Raw genomic sequence first — 22,555 nt, forward strand, 5'->3', positions numbered from 1 at the left:
ACAGGAAAAACGAAGAATTAAAGATAGCTGATATTGTAATTTTATGCCTAGCAGTGGAATTCTAAAAAAGGTAACTGTCCTGTCTCTATGGTTACGTGCAGTTTCCAGACAGTCAAATGAGCAATATTAGTAAATGATATGTACATTTCACTTTGTACTAAAAAAGAAAAAAAAAAAAAAAACAGAAAAAAAACACAACACATTTTATTTTGTACTGTACCTAGTGTCAAGTGTAATAAAAGTATGACAACAATAACAGCAAAAACAACAGCAACAACAACAACAATAACAATAACAACAACAACAACAACAATAATAATAATAATAATAATAATAATAATAATAATAATAATAATAATAATAATAATAATAATACATACATACATACATACATACATACATACATACATACATACATACATACATACATACATACATACATACATACATACATATATACATACATACATATGCACGTGCGTACGTACGTACATAAAATAAATATTGTTAAATGAAACCAAACTAAAAATTTACATATAACTATTCAGGTTTATTTGAAAATCGCTAATAGTGGATTCTATTAAATCTGTGCTGTTTGTATTTTGCATTGGTTTTGAAACTTTATTCAGGCAGTGGTGTAGAAAGCCGCCGCAGGACCCGTTTAGCCTTGAGGCTAGTGTGTTAGCACATGGATTGTTTTGGTTGGTTTAGTCTCATGAAACAGACAAACTTGATATTTCTTCAGAAGCCACCTTTTAGGTGTCTTCAGATGCTGATTTGAGGTCTTTCGAAAACGTTAATGGGAACATGAAAAAGAAAAGCAAACCGCGGTATACAAGTATTCTTTAGCTGTATTTACACTGCATCCGAAGAGCTGTGTAAGTGCGCCCCACTCTGGTTAAAGCGGCACCTTTGAGCATCGGTGAGTCCAAATCTTCGCCTACACGCTCGTATTTCTAAGTTATTATGTATTTGAGAAGGTTTATTGCAACGTACAACCACTGCACAAACACTTAAAATATAGCGCGGACAAATACCGTGCAGTTTTGTCGGCAGAACTAATCGAAGCATAAAATCGACATTTTGACTCTTTCTCTAGAACAGGTTAGCTCTATCTTTGTTACTATAGTGATATAACCACGCTGAAAAGTGATACAGAAAATACTGGGTTTTATTATTCGAGTTTAGCCACCCTACGTACTTCGTAGTGTACCCAGATTGAGGGGTTAGTTTAGTTTCTGTTCGTGGTGTATGTTGATGTTTACTACGTTTTCTACACACTGGGGTCGCCATATTTTAGCTGTTGTTTTAGGATGTGCAGTGCATACTGGGAGTATTACGTCAAATGGTTGCAGTCTAGTTGAGAGCAAAGCAAACTACCTTACAGCTGAAGTTTTCATCAATAATAAGTCAAAAATGCCACACTGCGTAGCTATAGGATGCAACTTCCAATCAAAAGGGAACAAAGGAAGCGACGTGAGCCTGCACAGTTTTCCTTATGATGGAGAGTTGAGAAAAGTTTGGGAAAGCGCATGTGGAAGATAACAGCTGCCTAAGGATTCATTCATTTCGCCAAGGATTCATTTGAGGATTCATATCGTCAACAGCTCCTCAAAGACCTCACGGGGGCTTCATATAAAAGAAGGCTAAAAAGTGGCGCTGTGCCCACAATATTTTCACCCACAGAACCTGGAAACCTGGGAGTAACTAGTGAAAACTGCTCCAATAACCACAGAAAACGGGCCATGCTGCTGGACACATCCTTTGCAGCTGCTGATGATGACCCAGCGGACACGATATCGGAGGAGGTGAAAACACAACAGGGGACAGTGACACAACAATGGAGGAGACAAACGCAGTTCAAATTAGCATTACATCCTTATTTGTAGTGGTTTGCAATTTGTGTCTTAAAAGCCACTAATTATATCGCTCTCTTAGGTTAGGCTTTATGACAAAAATTATATCACAATTATTATTTTCCCCCTACTGATCAATTTTATTTCTTTCATTATTTCATTTTTTTTAAACATAAACCAAAAGGACCTTTAATCAGTGGCACTTAACACTAGAAAATGATGCTTCCAAAGCCTGAACCCTGCTCTAAACCACATGATTTTACTGACAGAGGATTCGCTGTGGACGTCTTGATAAAAAAAAAAAAAAAAAACTAAGCAAATTGTTTACTATTTCAAATAAAATTGAATAATCCGTACAGCCCTAGACCTTGTATGCACCCGTCAGTTAAATTAATCAGACTTATTTTGTTTATTTGATTTTGTTTATGTTATGTGTTTCTGTTTTGTCTCTGGCCAGGACACAATGCCAATGGACCGATTGCGGATGAGGCCATGGCTGGAAGAACAGATTGACTCCTGTGAAATTCCTGGACTCAAATGGGTCAATAAAGTCAGTTTAAACAAAACAAATAGATTTCACTAGATCTGTAGGCTCCAGTCACACATTTTTCTCAATTTTATTTAGGACTACAACAATTCATCAAAATAATCAGAACTAATTTATAATAAATAATAATATTTTAATAATCGTTAGTTGTTATCTGGTTTATACACGCACTCAAATGCTTGGCAAAAGAAGTTTTATAATGATGACTGCTACAATATTAAATCGAAATGTAAAAAAAAAATGATTTCAATGAATTATGCATTTTATTTGTAAATATTCGAAACATGGCAACTTTTAGTTTTTAGGTTTTATTTTTATATTTTTTATTTTTATCTGTTATATGCATTTTTAAAAAACATATACAATTGAAATAATCCTTAAACTTGTTGATTAATTGGAAAAAGAATTGAAGGATGGATCAAATGCACTGTGAGCAAAATGAAGTAACCTTTCACTTCATTTATTATTTGTATTCTTTAGGAGGAGCGAATATTCCAGATTCCGTGGCTTCATGGGTCTCATCAACACTGGGATTTAGAGAAAGACACTCTCCTGTTCATGAGATGGGCCATTCACACAGGTATGATTCTATACAGAGCCAGGCTAATACAGGCTAATTACAACAAGAAGTGATAATAAATTTCCAGTTCACAAGTGTGACGGATTGTCTTTGAAGTTGGGTGCTAGCATTTTACTGGTCAATCTCAGCATGTTTGAGATTTCTTGGAGGAGCAGACAGTAGGTTAGGTTTGACTTTATTGTCCCAGATGGGAAATTAATCTTCTAGCATATGGGTGACAGTTTTTAGGCACTATGGATAGGAGAGAGCCATAGGTGATGTTGGGCTACCTGGATACAATCTGGAGATGGCACTCCGAATGGGTCCCAGGGGCAGGTGTCTGATTGTTGACAATTCCAAAACACTAATTGACCTCCAGTAAGATAATGGTCCCTGTGTCATCTTTTCTATTGCCCAGGTAAATATCGTCCCGGAGAGGAGCGTCCCAACCCAAGAGTGTGGAAGAGTAATTTCCGTTGCGCCCTCAACAGTTTACCGGACATCGTGGAGGTGAAGAACAAGACAATTAAGAGAGGATCCAATGCTTTTAGAGTTTACAAAATGTTGTCCTTTGACAGGCACATAAATAAAGGTGAGGAAAAAATCCAAAAGTAAAAAAACTAAAAAAGAGAGGGTGATATGATAATGAAGATCAGAGCAGCAACGACAGATCCAACATACTGAGAGCTCCTACTATTATTCAGTTTAGTTTAGTGTCGAATTGCCACAGCGATTTACCTGAGAGAGAGACACCAATTGACCCGTAATACCAACCTATAAAAACCCTTTTTCCCCAAAAGGTTCGATGACGATCAGCTGCAAAAGTGCAAGAAAGTGTGAGGACTTACCTTACAAAGACGGACCTTTGCTGAGTTGTTCTATTAACTATTAATGCTTTAGCAAATAACTAAGGATTAGGAGATCAAGTAATGGGACAAAAATGAGATGCAGTCAGTATGTCTTTTTTGGGTGTTTATTGCTCTCGTGGACTACGATGCAGGAGTGTCAATTTAACTAGTGACACGACATGAAAGAAATCTCACACCCTTGCCCAAGCGCTAGCGTGTAAAGGCAGGCACCATGAATGAATTGCCAAGTTTGCTCGTCAAAGCGACACCAGTGCAATACCCGCAATTTACTCCCTAACCGAGATATAGGTTGCACGGAAGCTCCTATTTGCCGGCCGTACACACGCTGGGACTAGCAGAACACTTGAGACCGACAGTCATGCAATACCGCTAGTCAAAGATTGAGCGCCCTGCAAGCCCTGGTTGAAGCAAAACAGAAGATATCAGTGAATGAGAGAGTAGCTATCGTCCCTCATCAAAAAAGATCTCCTGCTGCTCTTAAAAGGGCACAGCTTATATACAGTTACAAGGGACTCTCTCAATTCAAGGGACATTCCAAATTACAAATATGGTCATCGCATGATCACAAAGTACCTCCCTCAATTGCAAATATGGTTTCAGGTACTTTCCAGATTTCCAAATATGGTCAGTTCCTGTTTATGCAATTTAATATAATTCGAACTTAGGCAACTCAACTAGAACGATATAAAACATGAAATAGTGGTATTGCAATTGTCTCCTTGTTATTACAAGCATAAGTAGAGAAAATAAAATATGAAATTAAAACCATCTAAGTCATTGAAATGACAAATATGAATATATGATAATATGCATGTATATATATATGCAATTAAATCTTTACTCAGTTAGCTTCTATAAGCATTGTTAAATCAAAGGCAAACTATAAATGCAAAATTAAAGGTACAATAAGGTAAATTCATCAAAATAATAATTGTTGTGGAAAAATTACAGTTCTAGTTGAAAAGTAATCCATTTGCGAAGCTTGGTGAGTTTTGAAATACAGAAAAAAAAAGGTTTATTGTTTGTTACAGCAGATACAGACAGGACAGGGCCCTGGCCTGCCCTGGCCACAGACTGGTACCCTCCCGGCCTCTCCCCCATTTCCCCTCTCCCTCTAAGTCCAAGTCTCAACCAACCAACCACCCACCCTGAGCATCTGAGCTCTGACTATTTTATACCAGAATGACAATGCTACATACATTTCAAAGCAGAGTGACTTTTGTTTCACGCCCATATGATAATGAACTTTTACACTTAAACAGGTAGAACAACAGCGAGTTTCCTGTGGGATGGAGACAGAGCTTCACACATGTTAATGTCTGGTCTGTGTCTGGCAGACTGACACAGATCAAATGCTTTTTAAATACACAACATGACTATACTTAAATTTCTATCACACTTTCTCCCTTTTGATTATTCATTAATCATACTTCACAAAACAATCATTGCACAGAAACATTCATTGTTGGAGATGAATTCAGTTCCATTATTGTTGACTGAGATGGAAGGAAATTCAACAGTTCATTGTTGTGTTCAGTTCAGTCTGTCCTTATCCAATATGATTTGTAGTCAGACAGTGAATGCTGTTTTAACATGATGGTGGCGGTGTTCAGTTAAATCTTTCCCATCACCTGTCCTCTGTCCCTTTGTCCTCCCTCTGACCACACATAACAGTACTGTCCGTCCGCACGCAGCTTGGCGTCTCTCTGGCCACAGCTCGTCTCTGAAGTTGTCCTTCAGCCCATGTGTCGATTTCAGGGCTGTGGTTGGGGACACGAGGAACAAGTCGAGTTCTTCTGAGTCACATGAAAAGAAGTGAATAGCTGAATTTTTCTGAAGTTTTTCTCCGGTGACATTGAAACAGAAGAATGGTTTTAATAATGTAGGTCTGATTCAGTCCAGGAGAAGACCATGTGTCCTCCTGCTCAAGAGAAGACCATGTGTCCTCTACCTCAAGAGATGTTTTTGTTTCAGGTCCAGGTGGAAACGTATCCCTGGCTTCTGATGTTGTCAGGTTACAGGTCTTATAGTTAATGGAACATTCTCTAAATGATAACACCTTTTTTCATACAATCCAGTTTTGAAAACTAAAATTAAATTTGTAATATCCCCCCTTTGACACATTTATATATCTATATATACATGTGTCAATTTTGGCTTAGTTGTCTTCTGCTGCAAGAGAACAGTCAAATTACTGTTGCTGAAATAAACATTTTGTGAAGCCCAAAACTGTTATTGGTTAGTTGTTAGTGTGTGATTAGTTCATAGGAACATGTAAAGAAAAAAAGAATAGAAATTATGCAGCATCCGCATTTCCTGTAACAAAAAAAAAAAAGTTAACGAAATCGCAGGCGCTTAGTCGTCAAGGATGGTCAAGTCAGTCAAGTCAGTTTGGATTTGTGATCACTACCTGCTTTGATTAGGCCTTCATTTTGGTTTTAAGAGAGCTCTTTAACATTTTTGGGAATTCGTGGAAGAATTCGGTTTCTTCTTTCTAATTACAATTGAGGAGGGTTTTTTGGTATCAGCTGGACTTTTCTTAGGACATGCATGTCATTAAACTCACTGCAATGATGAGGCAAAAAACACAAAATAAATACAACATTTTTCAAAAAGGAAATATAAAGAAATAAAGAAATGTAGAAAATGAGTGGATCAGTTGAAACTGCATCCTGTCATTTTGTTGACACGGTTTACAATGGTTTAGCTGTTGCACACATATTTTCTGATGTCGCATAATTCACACCACACAGTTATCACAGTTAATATCTTCATTCTTCTGAATTTACTCTCCCTCATGAAAAAAGTTCATCTGTCCTCACACTCAACTACACAGGGATTCTCACCCTTTTGCCTTTTACCAGTTACTAACCCTAGATAGGAGTTTCACCTAGTGACTGTTCTCTAAATAGCAGGTACTTTCACCCGTTTGACTGTTTATTAGCTAGTTACAACTAGAGGGGAATTTCACCCATGACTGTTTGATAGTTAACTGTAATGACTCCTAAACCTCACTCTGGAGAATACATTCAAGTATGTCCCAATACTAGATATTATACAGAGCAAAAAGTAGCACAGCTAAGCCCGTGCACCTTTAAAATGCAGAGAGCTTATGGCGTAGAGGGCACTCCCGTCTCCAATGTCCAGCTTGACGACAGATGAAACAAGGTTCATTGGAAAATCTTCTCTTGTTCTTTCGATGGGTTCTCCTCCCATATTTGCTCTGCTTATGTGTTGGCTGATGAGTCTGTAGTTGTCTATGTAATTATGAATTCACTCGGTGATTTTCATGTTTTTGGGTCTTATTGTACATAGTCACTGCTGCCATATGCAGTTCTTTCTGAATTCTTTCTTGCTTCATTATTTTCTTTCTGTTTAGCTGTTTATATGCATGTGTGGCGTGTCTTTTTAGTTCAGTTAGGCGAGCAGCTTTCCAGCCAATGCAGGTTTTCTTCACAGCTGAAGAAATGTCTGTTTTTAGTCCATTAATGAAATAATTACACAAATATGTTTCCCAAACATCACGAGTCACACCTATGTGATCAGGTCTTGTAAATCCACTGTGGGTGTTATATACTCTCCTTAGTTCACTCGTAGTAGGTTTGAAATCTTGACAAAAAGTGATAAGTTCTTTAGCAAAAGTCTGACCTGATGCTGTAGGATTGGGGAGATGTTGAGATGCTGCAGATATTTCAGAAGAAATCCATGGACGGAAAACTAATGTTGAACCTTGTGGACCAGAGACTTCAACCATTGGCAATGTGTACATTGTGTCTTCTTCAGCTCGGCTCACTTTGCTTGTTTCCATCTGTATTTTCACGTGTCCATTACTGTCCTGCGTTGTAGAGTTATTTGGTGAAGGATCAGACAGACAGGTTGGATGGGGGTTGTTCAGATCTGGGTCAAACTTTAGTACAGTCAACTGTTGAGACAAAGAGTTCTGCGAGTGGGGCAGTTTCAGCTCACGCATTTCAGTTGCATCTTCAAAGAGAAGAGGCTTGTGCATAGTTTTTCTGATTTTGATTTCAGCTTCGTCTTTCCACATTTTTAAACATTCCTTGTAATTTTCAATGTTTTCTAATTTTTTTAATCAAAAATGTTATTTTTTCTCTCATTTCGACTTCAATTTCACATAATTTGTTTTCCAATGCATGAACATTTTTTAAACTGAATGCACCAAATTCTGAAGACTTCTTATCTCCATGTTTTCTTCTAATAAAATCAACGATGGGGCGTCCTGGAGGGGAATACTCCTTTGAAGTTTTGCTCCCCATTTTAGATGTTTTAGCACTCGTAACTTCCAGTAGTCCCAAAAGTGAGGAAATCAGGAGTGGTGGAGGGCCATTGTTGCTTGGATTGTATTAGCAGCACGTTGTTAGGGCAGCATGGTGGTACACACATGAGAGTTTGGAGCCAAAAAGACTGAAAAGTTGTGAGATTAATTAAAAATGGTATAGGATCAGAACTATGGCTGCTGGGTATGTTTAGTTAAGCATTTTGCATTTCCAAAATACGTTCTCCTTTGATTTACCACTCTTTGTAGATGAAGATTTCCTTTTCAAATGGAAAGAAGTCTGTATTGGGAAAGTTCACCAAGTAGACCTTGTTCGAATCCAGCGGTGGTGATCCAGGACAGAAACCAATGTCCATCCATGTTCTTCTTTGAAAGATCTGTGCATCAGGACAGAAACCAAAAGGAAGACAAAATCCCACGACCACTCGTGGATCCCACTTCTGACACCATTATTGTTTTGGAAAAATTACAGTTCTAGTTGAAAACGAATCCATTTGCGAAGCTTGGTGAGTTTTGAAATACAGAAAAAAAGGTTTATTGTTTGTTACAGCAGATACAGACAGGACAGGGCCCTGGCCTGCCCTGGCCACAGACTGGTACCCTCCCGGCCTCTCCCCCATTTCCCCTCTCCCTCTAAGTCCAAGTCTCAACCAACCAACCACCCACCCTGAGCATCTGAGCTCTGACTATTTTCTACCAGAATGACAATGCTACATATATTTCAAAGCAGAGTGACTTTTGTTTCACACCCATATGATAATGAACTTTTACACTTAGACAGGTAGAACAACAGCGAGTTTCCTGTGGGATGGAGACAGAGCTTCACACATGTTAATGTCTGGTCTGGGTCTGGCAGACTGACACAGATCAAATGCTTTTTAAATACACAACATGACTATACTTAAATTTCTATCACAGTAATAATAATAATAATAAGTATCCTTAGCAAGTTAACTAACTTAGCAATCTTATTCAGCAAATCAGTCTTTTGTAGCTACTACCTAATGGTATTTTAACTACTGTAGCATCATAAGCAAATCAGCAACATCATAAGCAAATCAAATATAAAATGAAAGTAAAATCATCAAGATGACAGATATGAATATCTGGCAAATAAACAAGTAGTAAGTTTAGCAAATAAATTTGCATTCAATCTACTGCACAACATTTTAGCTACTTTAAGCATTATTAAACAATGTGATATCACGTTCACGCACCCTTTGGCGGCCTCCGCTGGCGGATAGCGGGATCCTTCAACATTTTGATAATGGTTTCTATGACAGAGAATGTTCCTGTAGTTCAAAAGTCTGATCAGGTGAGCCAAGTCAGAGGAACTTGGTCAAAACACAGAAATCTAAACAACTACTGTAGATATTGTTCCTCAATTTATAGTATTATATTGTGCTAACAGTAGCAGTGGTAGTTAATAATCATTCAAAAGTAAAGACATGATGAATTAGACTTGATAGAAATGATAATCATTAAACATAATATTTAAAATTTTAATTTATCTTCAAAAACATATCTATATACCTCAAACTTTAGCAGAACAGACAGAAACATTTTATTTGAGTTTAATGAAATAGACAGTGTCTCCAAAATGATTGGACCGGAGTCCAGCAAACAGAGGCTGGGTGAAGGTGGCCTTTGTGGAGGAGGCTCATGCGCTGACCTTTAACACTGTAAAAGGATAGAGCCCCTGCACTGTGGTCCAGGTAAACCCCAATTCTGGAGGAAAATGGACCTGAGACCTTAGACTTAACTTTATTGAACAAAAACATGTATCTGCTTTTCTCGCAGTGTAAGGCCTAGGATTTATCTTTATTTATATTGTTCCCAAATACACATTCAGTGAAGGTGCCTTGTCTTTTAATGTCCCTGAAGGACACTGATATACGAACATCACAGTCCCCACTCGACTCCACCTCCCAGTAACAGCAGCCTGTCAGACTCTCTCTGCTCATGACCTGCCACCACCCAACAAACCTCTCCGGGTGATCAGGATATCCATGATCTTTATCCAAACTATGACTCTTCTGTTTTCATGAGACTGAGACAGTTTTTTGTGTGCGGTGTTTGGGTCCATCGTAATGTCTTGTGCATATATTATGAAGTCCTCTCTGGTGCATGGCTCAGGTTTAGGCATTTTAAACTCATTCAGAGTGAGCTGCAGTTTGTTCCTCAGCTCTGACACAGCTCTGGTCATGTCCTCAAAGTCCCCCTTCAGTCTGGTCCGGAGCCTGGACTCTGTCCCCTTTTTGAATGTGGACCCTGGGAAACAGTGCAGTATAAACTGGTTGTGATCTGGAATTAGGGACAGTGTGTCCAGCTCAGAGATGGTCCTCTTCAGCTCACAGATTTGCTGCTGCAGTTGGACTTGGCACTTTTGGACTCTGCTCAGTTGGGTCTCATGCTCTGTCTGGATCTGCTGCTCCACTTCAGAGCGCCTTTCCTCCAGGAGAAGGACCATTTGAGTAAACATGTCTCCACTTTGCTGCACTGCAGTCTGGGCAAAGCAGCAGATGTCCTGGGCATCCTGTTGGAGCTTCTTCAGGTCATTCTCTTTGTGCTGGAGACTCTGGGGCAGGAGGGACTTTTTGGCATGCAGCTGTGCCTCCTTCTGAGCCCTCTCTGCTGCAGAGGACACTGTGTTGTGCCTCTTGTTAGGTCCACAGAGCAGAGGAAGCAGATGATTTGCTGATCTGTGCGGCAGAATAACTTCTTCACCTCATTGTGTTGAGAGGAAAGATTTTCCTGGAGTTTGTCAGAGGGGACCACCACATGGTGTTTCTGTAGTACCACCACATCACGATGTGGCTGGAGGTGAGTCTCACAGTAGGAGACCAGACACTGCAGACAGGAGCTGACAGCCTTCAGCTTCCTCTTAGCAAGAGTAGCTTGTGGCTGTGTGGCTGTGTATGGAGAGGATGAAGAAGAGAAGGGGAGATTTGGGACTAATGATGAAGAATTCTGAATGATTATAGTCCAAGTGGCCTGTTCATAGTAAATTGAAGGGCATTGAGATGTGATGTCTTACTGAACTGATATGTCTGTGTTTCAGCTATGAGGAGGAAAATCAAAAAGATGATGGCCATAAAAGGAGTCAAAGTGAGTTTTTAAAAATTTGGACAAGTAAATTATCATATCATACATATCATAATCGATCAACTATTGTTGTCCTATCTAAATGGTTTATTAAGGCAAGGCAAGTTTATTTGTATAGCACAATTCGTACACAAGGTAATTCAAAGTGCTTTACAGAATGAGAAAGACATTAAAATCACACAAATCAAAACATAAATAATCACCCAATCTGCAACTCTCTCACCCACTCGTTTGCACCCTTTAAAAACTCTCTCTCGCACTCTTTAAACACTGTCTTGCTCAGTTTAAGAACTTTCTCATTACTTTACAAAAAACTTTCCTGTCACTTCTCAAATACTTTCCTGTCACTTTACTATGTCTAATAAAAGTCCGTCAGTCCATGTTTCTTTTGTCATCATAAAATTACCATTAAAGGAGAAGAGTGCAGAATAAAAACCTTTCAGTCGTATGCACAGCTAAACAGAACCGTTTTGAGCCTGGATTTAAATATTGTCAAAGTAGAGGCCTGTCTCACATCTTCAGGAAGACTGTTCCAAGTTTAAGCTGCATAAAACTGAAACGCTGATTCCCCATGTTTAGTCCTGACTCTGGGCACCAGCAGGAGGCCGGTCCCTGAAGTCCTCAAATTGCAAGATGGTTCATATGGCACTAACATGTCGGAGATATACTTTGGATCTCGGCCATGGAGAGACTTATACACAAGCAGAGCTGCTATTAATTAACGTTAATCATAAAGCGTGTAGTGTCTTTGACATAAGAGTCAAGTCATAAATATAATGACTGTATAAACACATATAACGACATATATAAACACTAGATAAATTAATTAGGAATAACACTGCTAAATTAAACATAATTATGTAAAATAATATAATTTTAAGGTGTTAAATGAGATTTTCTATTTGAAGGTGGACGATGGTTCCAGCATAGACTACACCAAACCACACTTGTCCCAAGTCAAAGAGGTGTCTTCAGAAGAGACTGACAGTGCTGAAGGTGGGAATAAGTGGAATTTTTAACTTGATGTTTAGTTTCATAAACACAAACATCACACATATCCGAACTTACAGGTGGATTTAAGATATAAGTGCAGATATAAGATGGCCCAGAAACAGTTTTATGCTAAATTAAATAACTGGATGTACATATTTTTCTTGTAAAATTGAGTCATTAAGGCAGGATTTATAATGGTAAGAATAATCCCCTGAACATTATCTCCTGTCTCTAAATTGTCCTTAGAGGATGACCAGGCCCCTTTTATTCAATTAAACAATTTAAAACTATTTTAGACAAAACCCTGGAACTAACACTTCAAGTGTTTTGTCTAAAGGGACAACAACAGTATTCACCAGAACATCTGATGCCCCACTGGGCACCTGGTATTCCTAGCGGTCTACCATCAAAGTACAAACCAGGCCCAACCTTGCTTAGCTTTTGAGCTCATAAAGCTGCATGCATGCCATATTTTGGGTTGACAGATCCTAAAACTATTTGAAAAATGTAAAAATCTTATACTGTCAAAATTAATACATTCTGAGCTTACAAATGATCTACGATTATGGCATGTCAACAATGAGAGGAAGTTGGTAAATGTAGTTTGTGACCTCATTACTGGTCTTTCTTTTAAATAGTAACTGTAGTGTTGTGTTTGAACCAATAATAGGAGTGAAGGTAGCTCTACAGTACATATTGTGTTATAATGCCCATTAATGCATTTATTTTTCTACAGAATTTGGCATTAAAGATGAACCTGATGAGATTCACATCAAAGAGGAAGCAGGATTCATTAAATCAGAAGAAGAGGACTTTCCGTGCACTATTGTCACTGTGAGAATTGGGGAAAATGGAGAGGTTGAAGAAACTGATGTACCAACCTTCAGTTTGGCCTTGGATCCACAAAGACACCTTAAGAAGTCTGGACAAAATGTGAACTCTTTGGAAACAGACTGTTTAGACGATTTGAACATGAACTCTGAATCACCAGTGAACCAAATGCCCATCAAACCCAAAAAACATAGGTTAGTTCAGGGACCACACAAGTACGAATTGGAAGACTTGGATCAGACAAAGACAGGTGAGACTTCATTCAGGTTTCAAGATGGAGAAACGTCAGGTGAAGGGTCAAGTCTGATGCCAGCGATGTCCTGATGCCCTCTCATAAGTATCACATCCCCTATCACCACTTCCTTGCTTACCCACCCATATAGGAGCTCAACAGTCCCACCCGCCTCTCAGGTTTCGGGAGTAAAATTCCCACATCTGTACCATACACTTTTTGTAAACATTTATAACTGTTATTTTTGAGGAGGAGGCTGATCGCCGTAGTGATTAATTAGCAATATGGAACTTTGCAAAACTAATTTGTTGAAATTTTTTTGTTTTGGACTAAATATAAAAAAACAAAGAAACAATAGTTACTACATATCTGATTAACCAAACTCTTAATACTTGAATTCTGAGTCCATTCCAAGGTGGGAGGAACTGTAGAGCTTCATAGACCTCTGACTGCAGTGAAAGTAGATTTAAGGATACACCGATCCGATACTGGTATGGAATATTGGCTTCAATACTGAAAAATTTGCTGGGTCAGATATCAGCTTCGATTCAGCTGATATTCTGATTGGGCATATAAATTGATGTAATAAGACTGTTTACTGGTCGCTGTTTGCCCAGAAAGTCTCATAATGTTTGGATTTTTATTTACACAAAATTGTTATGTATCTGTTACTGTGACTACAGAACATATTTGTATCAGTTTTGTCTTATTTTAGTTTAGTTTAAAAATAATAAATGCTGTTTTAGTCTCTGCTCTGGTATCAGTTGATATCAGGTATCAGCAGATAATTAAAGCCATAGTATCAAAATCGGTATTGAAACTGAAAAAGCTGGATCACTGCATCCCTCATTAAATACCCTAAATGCACAGTCGGATGACTGCTCTATATTTATATGCTTTATGTAATAAATTGTTACTGAAGCAGATGGATTTGCACTGAATTAAAATGTGTAAAATTTACATAGCCTTTTCTCAACAATATAAATGTGTAAATAAAAAACTACTGCTTGCTACTGTGAAATGCCACTATTGCAATTGCGTCTCATTTCAGCAATTTTAAAGTCAGTGGACTTGTTTCTATTATCAAGATGTTTTAGATGAATGCCTCAGTTTATACAAATTGTAAATTCATGATGTACTTATGCCATAGTTTAATACTACATAATTGAGAGAAAGCATTATGTTGTCTGCTTTAGTCCCAAAAATATAGTTAGAATTGTTTTAGTCTTTTAGGGTTAAGTACCCCAAAATTAACTACATTTGAATTAAATTTAGGAAACAGCGCTTTCCTCTTTTATTTCTAAGTGTTGATCATATGACGTTACTGAGCGGCCTGCGACGTTTACGTTCAGGCAGTTTTCAGAACGCTCTGACGTTGGAGGACCCTCTCGATACCCTGCAGAGGCGCTGGGATGCTACGGTCCTTGATTTTTTTCACAGTTTTCTTTTCTACCTATCAAATAAACACGCACACGTCTGTTTATTACATGTGATTTTCGGGAAGTGCACGGATCCCGAGGAGAAGAAAATATGGGTAAGACATCAGTCTCATGCTACATTCCTCCATAGAAATCAATCTACAGCGAGCTAGCAGCTAGCTTCACACCATAGGCTTTAAACAAACTCCACTATAGTTTGAATCTATTAATCGCTTTTACAGTTTTTTTTTCTGTGATGATTTTATTTGTTAGGAGAAAAATACTATCCAAACCTACATGATCCTGTGTGAAAAGTAATCCCCCCCCTATTAAATGATGAGGTAACTGTGATTAATCATATTATTGTGGAAAGCTGAGTTCAGTTTCACAGCCACTCCCAGGTCTGATTGCTGCCAGACCTTTCAAATCAAGAGATCACTTAAATAGAACCTGTCTGACAAGGTGAAGTAGGCCATACTGAACCCAAGACATCATGCCGCGATCCAAAGAAATTCAGGAGCAGATAAGAAGAAAAGTAATTGACATGTCTCAGTCTGGAAAAGGCTACAAAGCCATTTCTAAATCTTTGGGACTCCAACGAACCACGGTGAGAGCCATTATCCACAAATGGAAAAAGCACGGTACAGTGGTGAACCTTCCCAGGAGTGGCCGGCCTACAAAAATTACCCCAAGAGCACAGCAACGAGTGATCCAAGAGGTCACAAAGGACCCCAGAACATCTAAACAACTGCAGGCCGCACTTGCCTCAGTAAAGGTTAGTGTTCATGAGTCAACCATAAGAAAGAGACTAGGCAAAAATTGCATGCATGGCAGAGTTCCAAAGTCACTGCTGACAAAAAAAAGAACATAACAAAACCTCCAATGTGGCTGATTTAAAAATAATTCTGCAAAGAAGCATGGGCCAAAATTCCTCCACAGCGATGTGAAAGACTCATTGCCAGTTATCGCAAATGCTTGACTGTAGTTGTTGCTGATAAGAGTGGTTCAACCAGTTATTAGGTTTAGGGGGCAATTACTTTTTCACATGCTCCATGTAGGTTCAGATGGCTTTTTTCCCTTAATAAATCAAATCAGCACTTTAAACTGCATTTCGTGTTTACTTGTGAGTTATGTTTGTCTAATATTTAAGTTTGCTTGCTCTGAAATGGCTAACACTGACAAAGGGGCAGAAAAAGTAAGAAATCGGTAAGGGGGCGAAACTTTTTCACAGCACTGTAAGAGTCAAGATTACAGTGTAGATCATAAGTCATAAATATAATATCCATATATAAACATTGCATAAAGCAATTAGGAATAACACTACTAGATTAAACATAATTATGTAAAATAATATAATTTTAAGGTGTTAAATGATTTTCTATTTGAAGGTGGACGATGGTTCCAGCATAGACTACACTAAATTGCACCTGTCCCAAGTCAAAGAGGTGACTTCAGAAGAGGCTGACAGTGCTGAAGGTGGGAATAAGTGGAATTTGTAGTGTAATGTTTAGTTTCATAAACATAAACATCACACACATCTGAACTTAAAGGTGGATTTAAGATATAAATGTAGACATAAGATGGTCCAGAAACAGTTTTACACTAAATTTATATAACTGGATGTACATATTTTTCTTGTAAAATTGAATCATTAAGGCTGGATTTATAATGGTAAGAAAAATTTCCTGAACATTATTTCCTGTCTCAAAACTATCTTTAGAGGATAATCAGGCTCCTTTTATTCAATTCAATAATTTAAATCTATTTTAGGCAAAACACTTCAACCACCATGATGCCATTTTGGTGATTTTAACTAGCTCCAGTGTTTTGTCTAAAGATATAACAACAGTATTCACCAGAACATCTGATGCCCCACTGGGCACCTGGTATTCCTAGCGGTCTACCATCAAAGTACAGACCAGGCCCAACCTTGCTTAGCTTTTGAGCTCATAAAGCTGCATGCATGCCACATTTTGGGTTGGCAGATCCTAAAACTATTTGAAAAATGTAAAAATCTTACACTGGCAAAATTAATACATTCTGAGCTTACAAATGATCTAAGATTATGGCATGTCAACAATGAGAAGAAGTTGGTAAATGTAGTTTGTGACTTCATTACTGGTCTTTATTTTAAATAGTAACTGTAGTGTTGTGTTAAACCAATAATAGGAGTGAAGGTAGTTCTACAGTACATATTGTGTTATAATGCCCATTAATGCATTTATTTTTCTACAGAATTTGGCATTAAAGATGAACCAGATGAGATTCCCATCAAAGAGGAAGCAGGATTCATTAAATCAGAAGAAGAGGACTTTCCCTGCACCATTGTCACTGTGAGAATTGGGGAAAATGGAGAGGTTGAAGAAACTGATGAACCAGCCTTCAGTTTGGCCTTGGATCCACAAAGACACCTTAAGAAGTCTGGACAAAATGTGAACTCTTTGGAAACAGACTGTTCAGACGATTTGAACATGAACTCTGAATCACCAGTGAACCAAATGCCCATCAAACCCAAAAAACATAGGTTAGTTCAGGGACCACACAAGTACGAATTGGAAGACTTGGATCGGACAAAGACAGGTGAGACTTCATCCAGGTTTCAAGATGAAGAAACGTCAGGTGAAGGGTCAAGTCTGACGCCAGCGATGTCCTGATGCCCTCTCATAAGTACCACATCCCCCATCACCACTTCCTTGCTTACCCACCCATATAGGAGCCGTAGTGATTAATTAGCAATATGGAATTTTGTAAAACTAACATATTTGACATTTTTATTGTTTTGGACTTAAAATAATCACACCAGAAACAATAGTTACTACATATCTGATTAACCAAACTCTTAATACTTGAATTCTGAGCACATTCCAAGGTGGGAGGAACTGTAGAGCTTCATAGACCTCTGACTACAGTGAAATTAGATATAGGGATGCACCGATCCGATACTGGTATAAGATATCGGCACCAATACTGAAAAATTAGCTGGATCAGATATCAGCTTCCAAATATCGATTCAGCTGATATTCTGATTGGACATATAAATTGATGTAATAAAACTATTTTCTGGTCGCTGTTTGCCTAGAAAGTCTCATAATGTTTGGATTTTTATTTACACAAAATTGTTATGTATCTGTTACTGTGACTACACAACATGGTTGTATCAGTTATGTCTTATTTTATTTTAGTTTAAAAGAAATGCATGTTGTTTTAGTCTCTGCTCTATTATCAGCAGGTACTTAAAGCCATAGTATCGAAATCAGTATTGAAACTGAAAAAGCTGGATTGTTGCATCCGTAATTAAATACTCTGAATGCACGGTCGAATGACTGCTCTATATGTTCTATTTAATAAATTGCTACTGAGGCAGATGGATTTGCACTGAATTCAAATATTAAAAATTTACATAGCCTTTTCTCAACAATATAAATGTGTAAATAAAAATCTGCTTGCTATTGTGAAGTGCCACTATTGCAATTGCATCTCATTTTAAACCGGGAGTCAGTGGACTCGTTTCTGTTATCAAGATGTTTTAGATGAATGTTTCAGTTTATACAAATTGTAAATTCATGATGTACTTATGCCATAGTTTAACACTTTTAGGGTTAAGTACCCCAAAATTAACTACATTTGAATTAAATTTAGGAAACAGCGCTTTCCTCTTTTATTTCTAAGTGTTGATCATATGACGTTACTGAGCGGCCTGCGACGTTTACGTTCAGGCAGTTTTCAAGACGCTCTGACGTTGGAGGACCCTCTCAATACCCTGCAGAGGCGCTGGGATGCTACGGTCCTTGATTTTTTTTGTGTTCTTTTCTACCTATGAAATAAACACGCACACGTCTATTTATTACATGTGATTTTCGGGAAGTGCACGGATCCCGAGGAGAAGAAAATATGGGTAAGCCATCAGTCTCATGCTACATTCCTCCATAGAAATCAATCTACAGCGAGCTAGCAGCTAGCTTTACACGATAGGCTTTAAACAAACTCCACTATAGTTTGAAGGTACGGAATGTTTAATCGCTTTTACTTGTTTTAAAACGTAACTACAGTCACAACTAAACATGGGTTGCCTGTGCCTTAACCTGTATGAAAGACATGTACAAGGTATTCTCACTAAATAAAGGCCATGCCTCCTGTGACAGCTCACAACCTCCAGAATTCATTCACTGAGCTGCAGAGGCTGCACTAGCATTAATGATTAGCTGCAGGTGCAGGGGTTTAGGTAGTGAAGATTCAGATCAGAGAGGGTCCTTTTAGGTTTTAATATTTCCAACTAGTTTGAGTTGTAGGAACTGGCAACCCAAGTGTAAGGTGTTTGTGAAACTCATTCTGATTTGTGATTGGATAAACATCTGGAGAACCAAAACCTCAAATTATAACTTTAACTTGTCCACCATGTATGTTTTTGTAATTAAGCTTTTGTTATCTGTACAATTATAAAATATACTTTTTTAACTGTTTAATTGCCATTTTTCACCATGCACACTACATCCTCTTAAATCAAGGTGTATTGAACAAAGATTATTTTCCCACAAAGTTTTATTTCAGCGCAATGTCAGAAGTGGAGTTTATAAGCTACATATCAACATTAATTTGTGAATTTACAACATTTTCACTTTCTTACAGATTATGTCATTATTGATGAAAATGCAGAAAATGATTTAGTCATTAAAGATGAACCAGGACCAAGGACCGCCATCAAAAAGGAGGAAGAGGACTATCCGTTCACTATTGTTGCTGTGAAAATTGGAGACCACAGCAAAGTTGAAGAAACTGAAGAACCTGTCAGCAGCTTAGCTCCTCAGACACATTTCACAAATCATGAACAAAAACAGGAGGACTCTTCGGAAACGGACAATTCCGAAGACTGGAATGACAATTCTGAATCCTCGGATTCCCCTAAGGACAGTATTCCCATTACACCTGATGTCAAGCGAGAGAAAGACGTTAAAGGACCACATGTATGCCCTTATTGTAAAAAGGAATTCGGTCGAAAATACAATTTAGATAATCATATAAGAACACACACAGGAGAGAAACCATTCAGTTGCTCAGTTTGTGAAAACACATTTAGATCAAAAACAAATCTGAATAAACACATGAAGGGTCATCCCTCACTTTTAAAGAGCCAAACGAAACGGACTTCCACCCTAAAGAACAGATCAAAATCAAAAGTCATTCAGAACTATCCAAAAAAGCAGACTTTTGGCTGTTCATTATGTGACAAAGTATTTTCAACTCAAAAAAATCTATCATATCATATGAGTCATCATGCAAAGAACGTGCAAACTATGCCATTTAAATGTGTAGAGTGTGGTGCCAGATTTAGAGAAAAACACTGGTTGGATCAGCACATGGAAATTCATAGTGTACACAGGCCACACTGCTGCAGTTTCTGTAATAAAAGGTTTACCTCAAGAGACACATTAAGGTCACACATGAGAAGCCACACTGAAGAGCGGCCTTACAAATGTGCAATCTGCCACAAAGGGTTTAAACATAGAGCTAATTTATACTGGCACAAAAAAATGCACACGGGAGTCAAACCTTTCAGCTGTCCAGTCTGCTATAAAACATTTTTAAGAGCCACTAACCTAAGATTACATTTGGCCACACACGAAAAAGAGGCCAGAACTCCAAAACTAACTACTTGTCCAGTCTGTCATAAAAGATTTACAAATAATAATGCAGGTCGACATTTTGCTACACACAAAAAAGAGGGTCAAATACAGTCCAAGGAAATGTCAAAACCGTTTAGTTGTAGAGTCTGTGGAGCAGAATTCACCAAAAAGCTAAGTTTGTCATATCACGAGAGAACTCACAAGATTAAAAGAGCATTTTACTGTTCTGTTTGTAAAAGAGGGTTTAATACAAGACATACATACGACTTACACTGTAGAAAACACTTTGACAATCCAGCCGAGGTTCAAACTGAGTACCTGAATGCAGCAGAAAATTCTAGTGTAAATACGCAAATGAACATCGATCCCTCACTTTTAACTGGCACAAAACCATTCAGGTGTCCGACGTGTGAAAAGTATTACGCCAATGAAAGTGACTATGTAAGACACATACAAACTCACACACAGACTGGGGAAGAGACACAATCAAGTTCTTCAAAACCAGATACGCCTGGAGTCAGTTGCCCGCTCTGTCAAAAAGAAGTACCGTCAAGGAAGAGTTTGAGAGCTCACTTGCAGTATCACAAAAGAGTCAAACCTAGACCGTTTTCGTGCAAAGAGTGTGGAGTCAACTTCGCTGAACAAGAGTGGTTAGATCGACACATGGAAATCCACAATGTTGACCGGCCATTTTGCTGTGAGATCTGCAAGAAGCGGTTCTCAAAACAGTCAATATACAATTCCCATGTGAGAATCCATACTGGAGAGAGACCTTACAAATGTACAGTCTGCAAAAAAAAGTTCAAGCATCGAAGTAATCTAAGGTTTCATGTCAGAACGCACACAGGAGAGAAACCATTTAGCTGTCCGATCTGTTACAAAAGGTTCACAAGAAATGCTAATGTTAAAAGACACATTGCTTCGCACACAGAGGAGGATAGGTATCCACCTAAAAATGCAACAAAACCATTCATTTGTAAAGAATGCGGACTCGGGTTTAATAAGAAGAAGAGTTTCGTGTGGCACGTGAGAAGCCACAAAATTAAAAGGGCGTTTTACTGTCATATTTGTAAAACTAAAGCAGACACAATACAAGCGTTTACAGTACATATGAGGATGCACTCTTGTGTGGTTAAACTGATGAGGTTAAACGAGCACTTGGATGACAGTGACATTTGATTCAAGAGCCAAAGGTTTTTAGGTCTTGAATCAGTAAAGCTGCATTGATTTTGATGAATAGAATTGAACATTGTTATGGAGATATTAAATAAAGGGATAGTTTCAGCAGTACATTTATTTCTAGTAGTTGCAACAGATTTGCATGACATTAGTTCGAGTGTCATTTTTTTCGTTAACTTGACTTTAAAGGTGCACTATGTAACTTTTCCAGTGGAGAGTCGCCCACCTGCTTGTCTGCTTCACCCAGTGGCGCATGCAAGCCAAGTTACAAATCAGATCTGTGGAGAGGCAAATCTGCTCATGGTTTTCCAGGGTAATAAAGTGCAAGTACAGTAATTAAATTGATAAATTGGTTTAATGCCATACTGGGGTACATTCCAGGTAAATGAATAACATCTACAGCTCCAATGAGACAAGAAGGTAGCACATCCTCTCACCAAAAAAGTGACAGTGGATTTTTTAAGAATTACCCGATAATAAATTACAATACAGCAAGTAATTTTGTATTTATGTGTATTGAGACACTAGAGGGAGCCAAAGTACTAAAACCAGCATCGAACTCAGACTGGACAGGTGGCAGGAATGAGATTAAACTTGAACAAAAGATTGAAGAAAATAATGAACAGCATTTTATTTTAAACATTTGAACAATTTATCTATATGTGCGTTATATGTACATTTATGACCTGCTTATTAGATTTACAGTCACCTAAAATATTGCACATTTTTACAGGAGCCATACAGCTGTTTCAGATAACATTACAATGGTCATGTACATTAATAACCTTTGTGGGCCAAAGGTTAGCCAAACACTGAACTGTCTTTTGCCATGAAGAACAATGAAATGTAAATGTGTTGTAAAATAAAATGTTTTTACATACATTCTTGTATTAATGTAATTAGTGTAATATGCAATGTAATATGAGTTGGGTAGTGCATTATTCAAATACATTAACTTGAGAAACTTTTGACTAAAATTGTATTTCAAGGCTTTCAGTCCAACTAATTTATTTTACAGTTTAACAGTACTTATTTGAGTAAAAGCCGGTTA

At 37.9% G+C, this 22,555-nt stretch overlaps 2 protein-coding genes across 5 annotated transcripts; both read left to right on the plus strand.

The window, feature by feature from the left end:
* The first annotated feature begins 652 nt into the window (after window positions 1-652).
* LOC117377657 (uncharacterized) lies at window positions 653-17,662 on the plus strand. 4 transcript variants are annotated; one of them, XM_055224741.1, is made up of 8 exons: window positions 653-922; window positions 1,687-1,808; window positions 2,314-2,406; window positions 2,884-2,983; window positions 3,381-3,554; window positions 11,187-11,233; window positions 12,139-12,226; window positions 12,960-14,306. In XM_055224741.1, the coding sequence occupies exons 2-8, from the start codon at window positions 1,746-1,748 to the stop codon at window positions 13,376-13,378; spliced, it is 984 nt and encodes a 327-aa protein (XP_055080716.1). In that variant the 5' UTR covers window positions 653-922; window positions 1,687-1,745; the 3' UTR covers window positions 13,379-14,306. The 4 variants fall into 4 exon arrangements, with proteins under 4 accessions (XP_055080716.1, XP_033830018.2, XP_055080717.1 ...); XM_033974127.2 differs by lacking the exon at window positions 1,687-1,808 and having other exon boundaries at window positions 673-922; XM_055224742.1 differs by lacking the exon at window positions 653-922 and having other exon boundaries at window positions 1,032-1,808.
* An 846-nt stretch (window positions 17,663-18,508) lies between these two features.
* On the plus strand, window positions 18,509-21,575 carry LOC129456577 (zinc finger protein 260-like). The gene is made up of 2 exons (XM_055224736.1): window positions 18,509-18,599; window positions 19,331-21,575. Exons 1-2 carry the CDS (start codon window positions 18,596-18,598, stop codon window positions 21,502-21,504), a joined length of 2,178 nt encoding a protein of 725 aa, XP_055080711.1. The 5' UTR covers window positions 18,509-18,595; the 3' UTR covers window positions 21,505-21,575.
* Window positions 21,576-22,555: the final 980 nt, after the last annotated feature.

The sequence above is a fragment of the Periophthalmus magnuspinnatus genome, chromosome 10 (genome assembly GCF_009829125.3).
Source record: "Periophthalmus magnuspinnatus isolate fPerMag1 chromosome 10, fPerMag1.2.pri, whole genome shotgun sequence".
Classification (NCBI taxonomy): domain Eukaryota; kingdom Metazoa; phylum Chordata; class Actinopteri; order Gobiiformes; family Gobiidae; genus Periophthalmus; species Periophthalmus magnuspinnatus.

Coding starts and splice junctions, on each gene's coding strand:
- LOC117377657 (XM_055224741.1), top strand. CDS start 1,746: ATGCTGCTGGACACATCCTTTGCAGCTGCTGATGATGACCCAGCGGAC. Junction 3,555..11,186: donor TGACAGGCACATAAATAAAG/GTGAGGAAAAAA, acceptor TCTGTGTTTCAG/CTATGAGGAGGAAAATCAAA. Junction 11,234..12,138: donor TGGCCATAAAAGGAGTCAAA/GTGAGTTTTTAA, acceptor TTCTATTTGAAG/GTGGACGATGGTTCCAGCAT.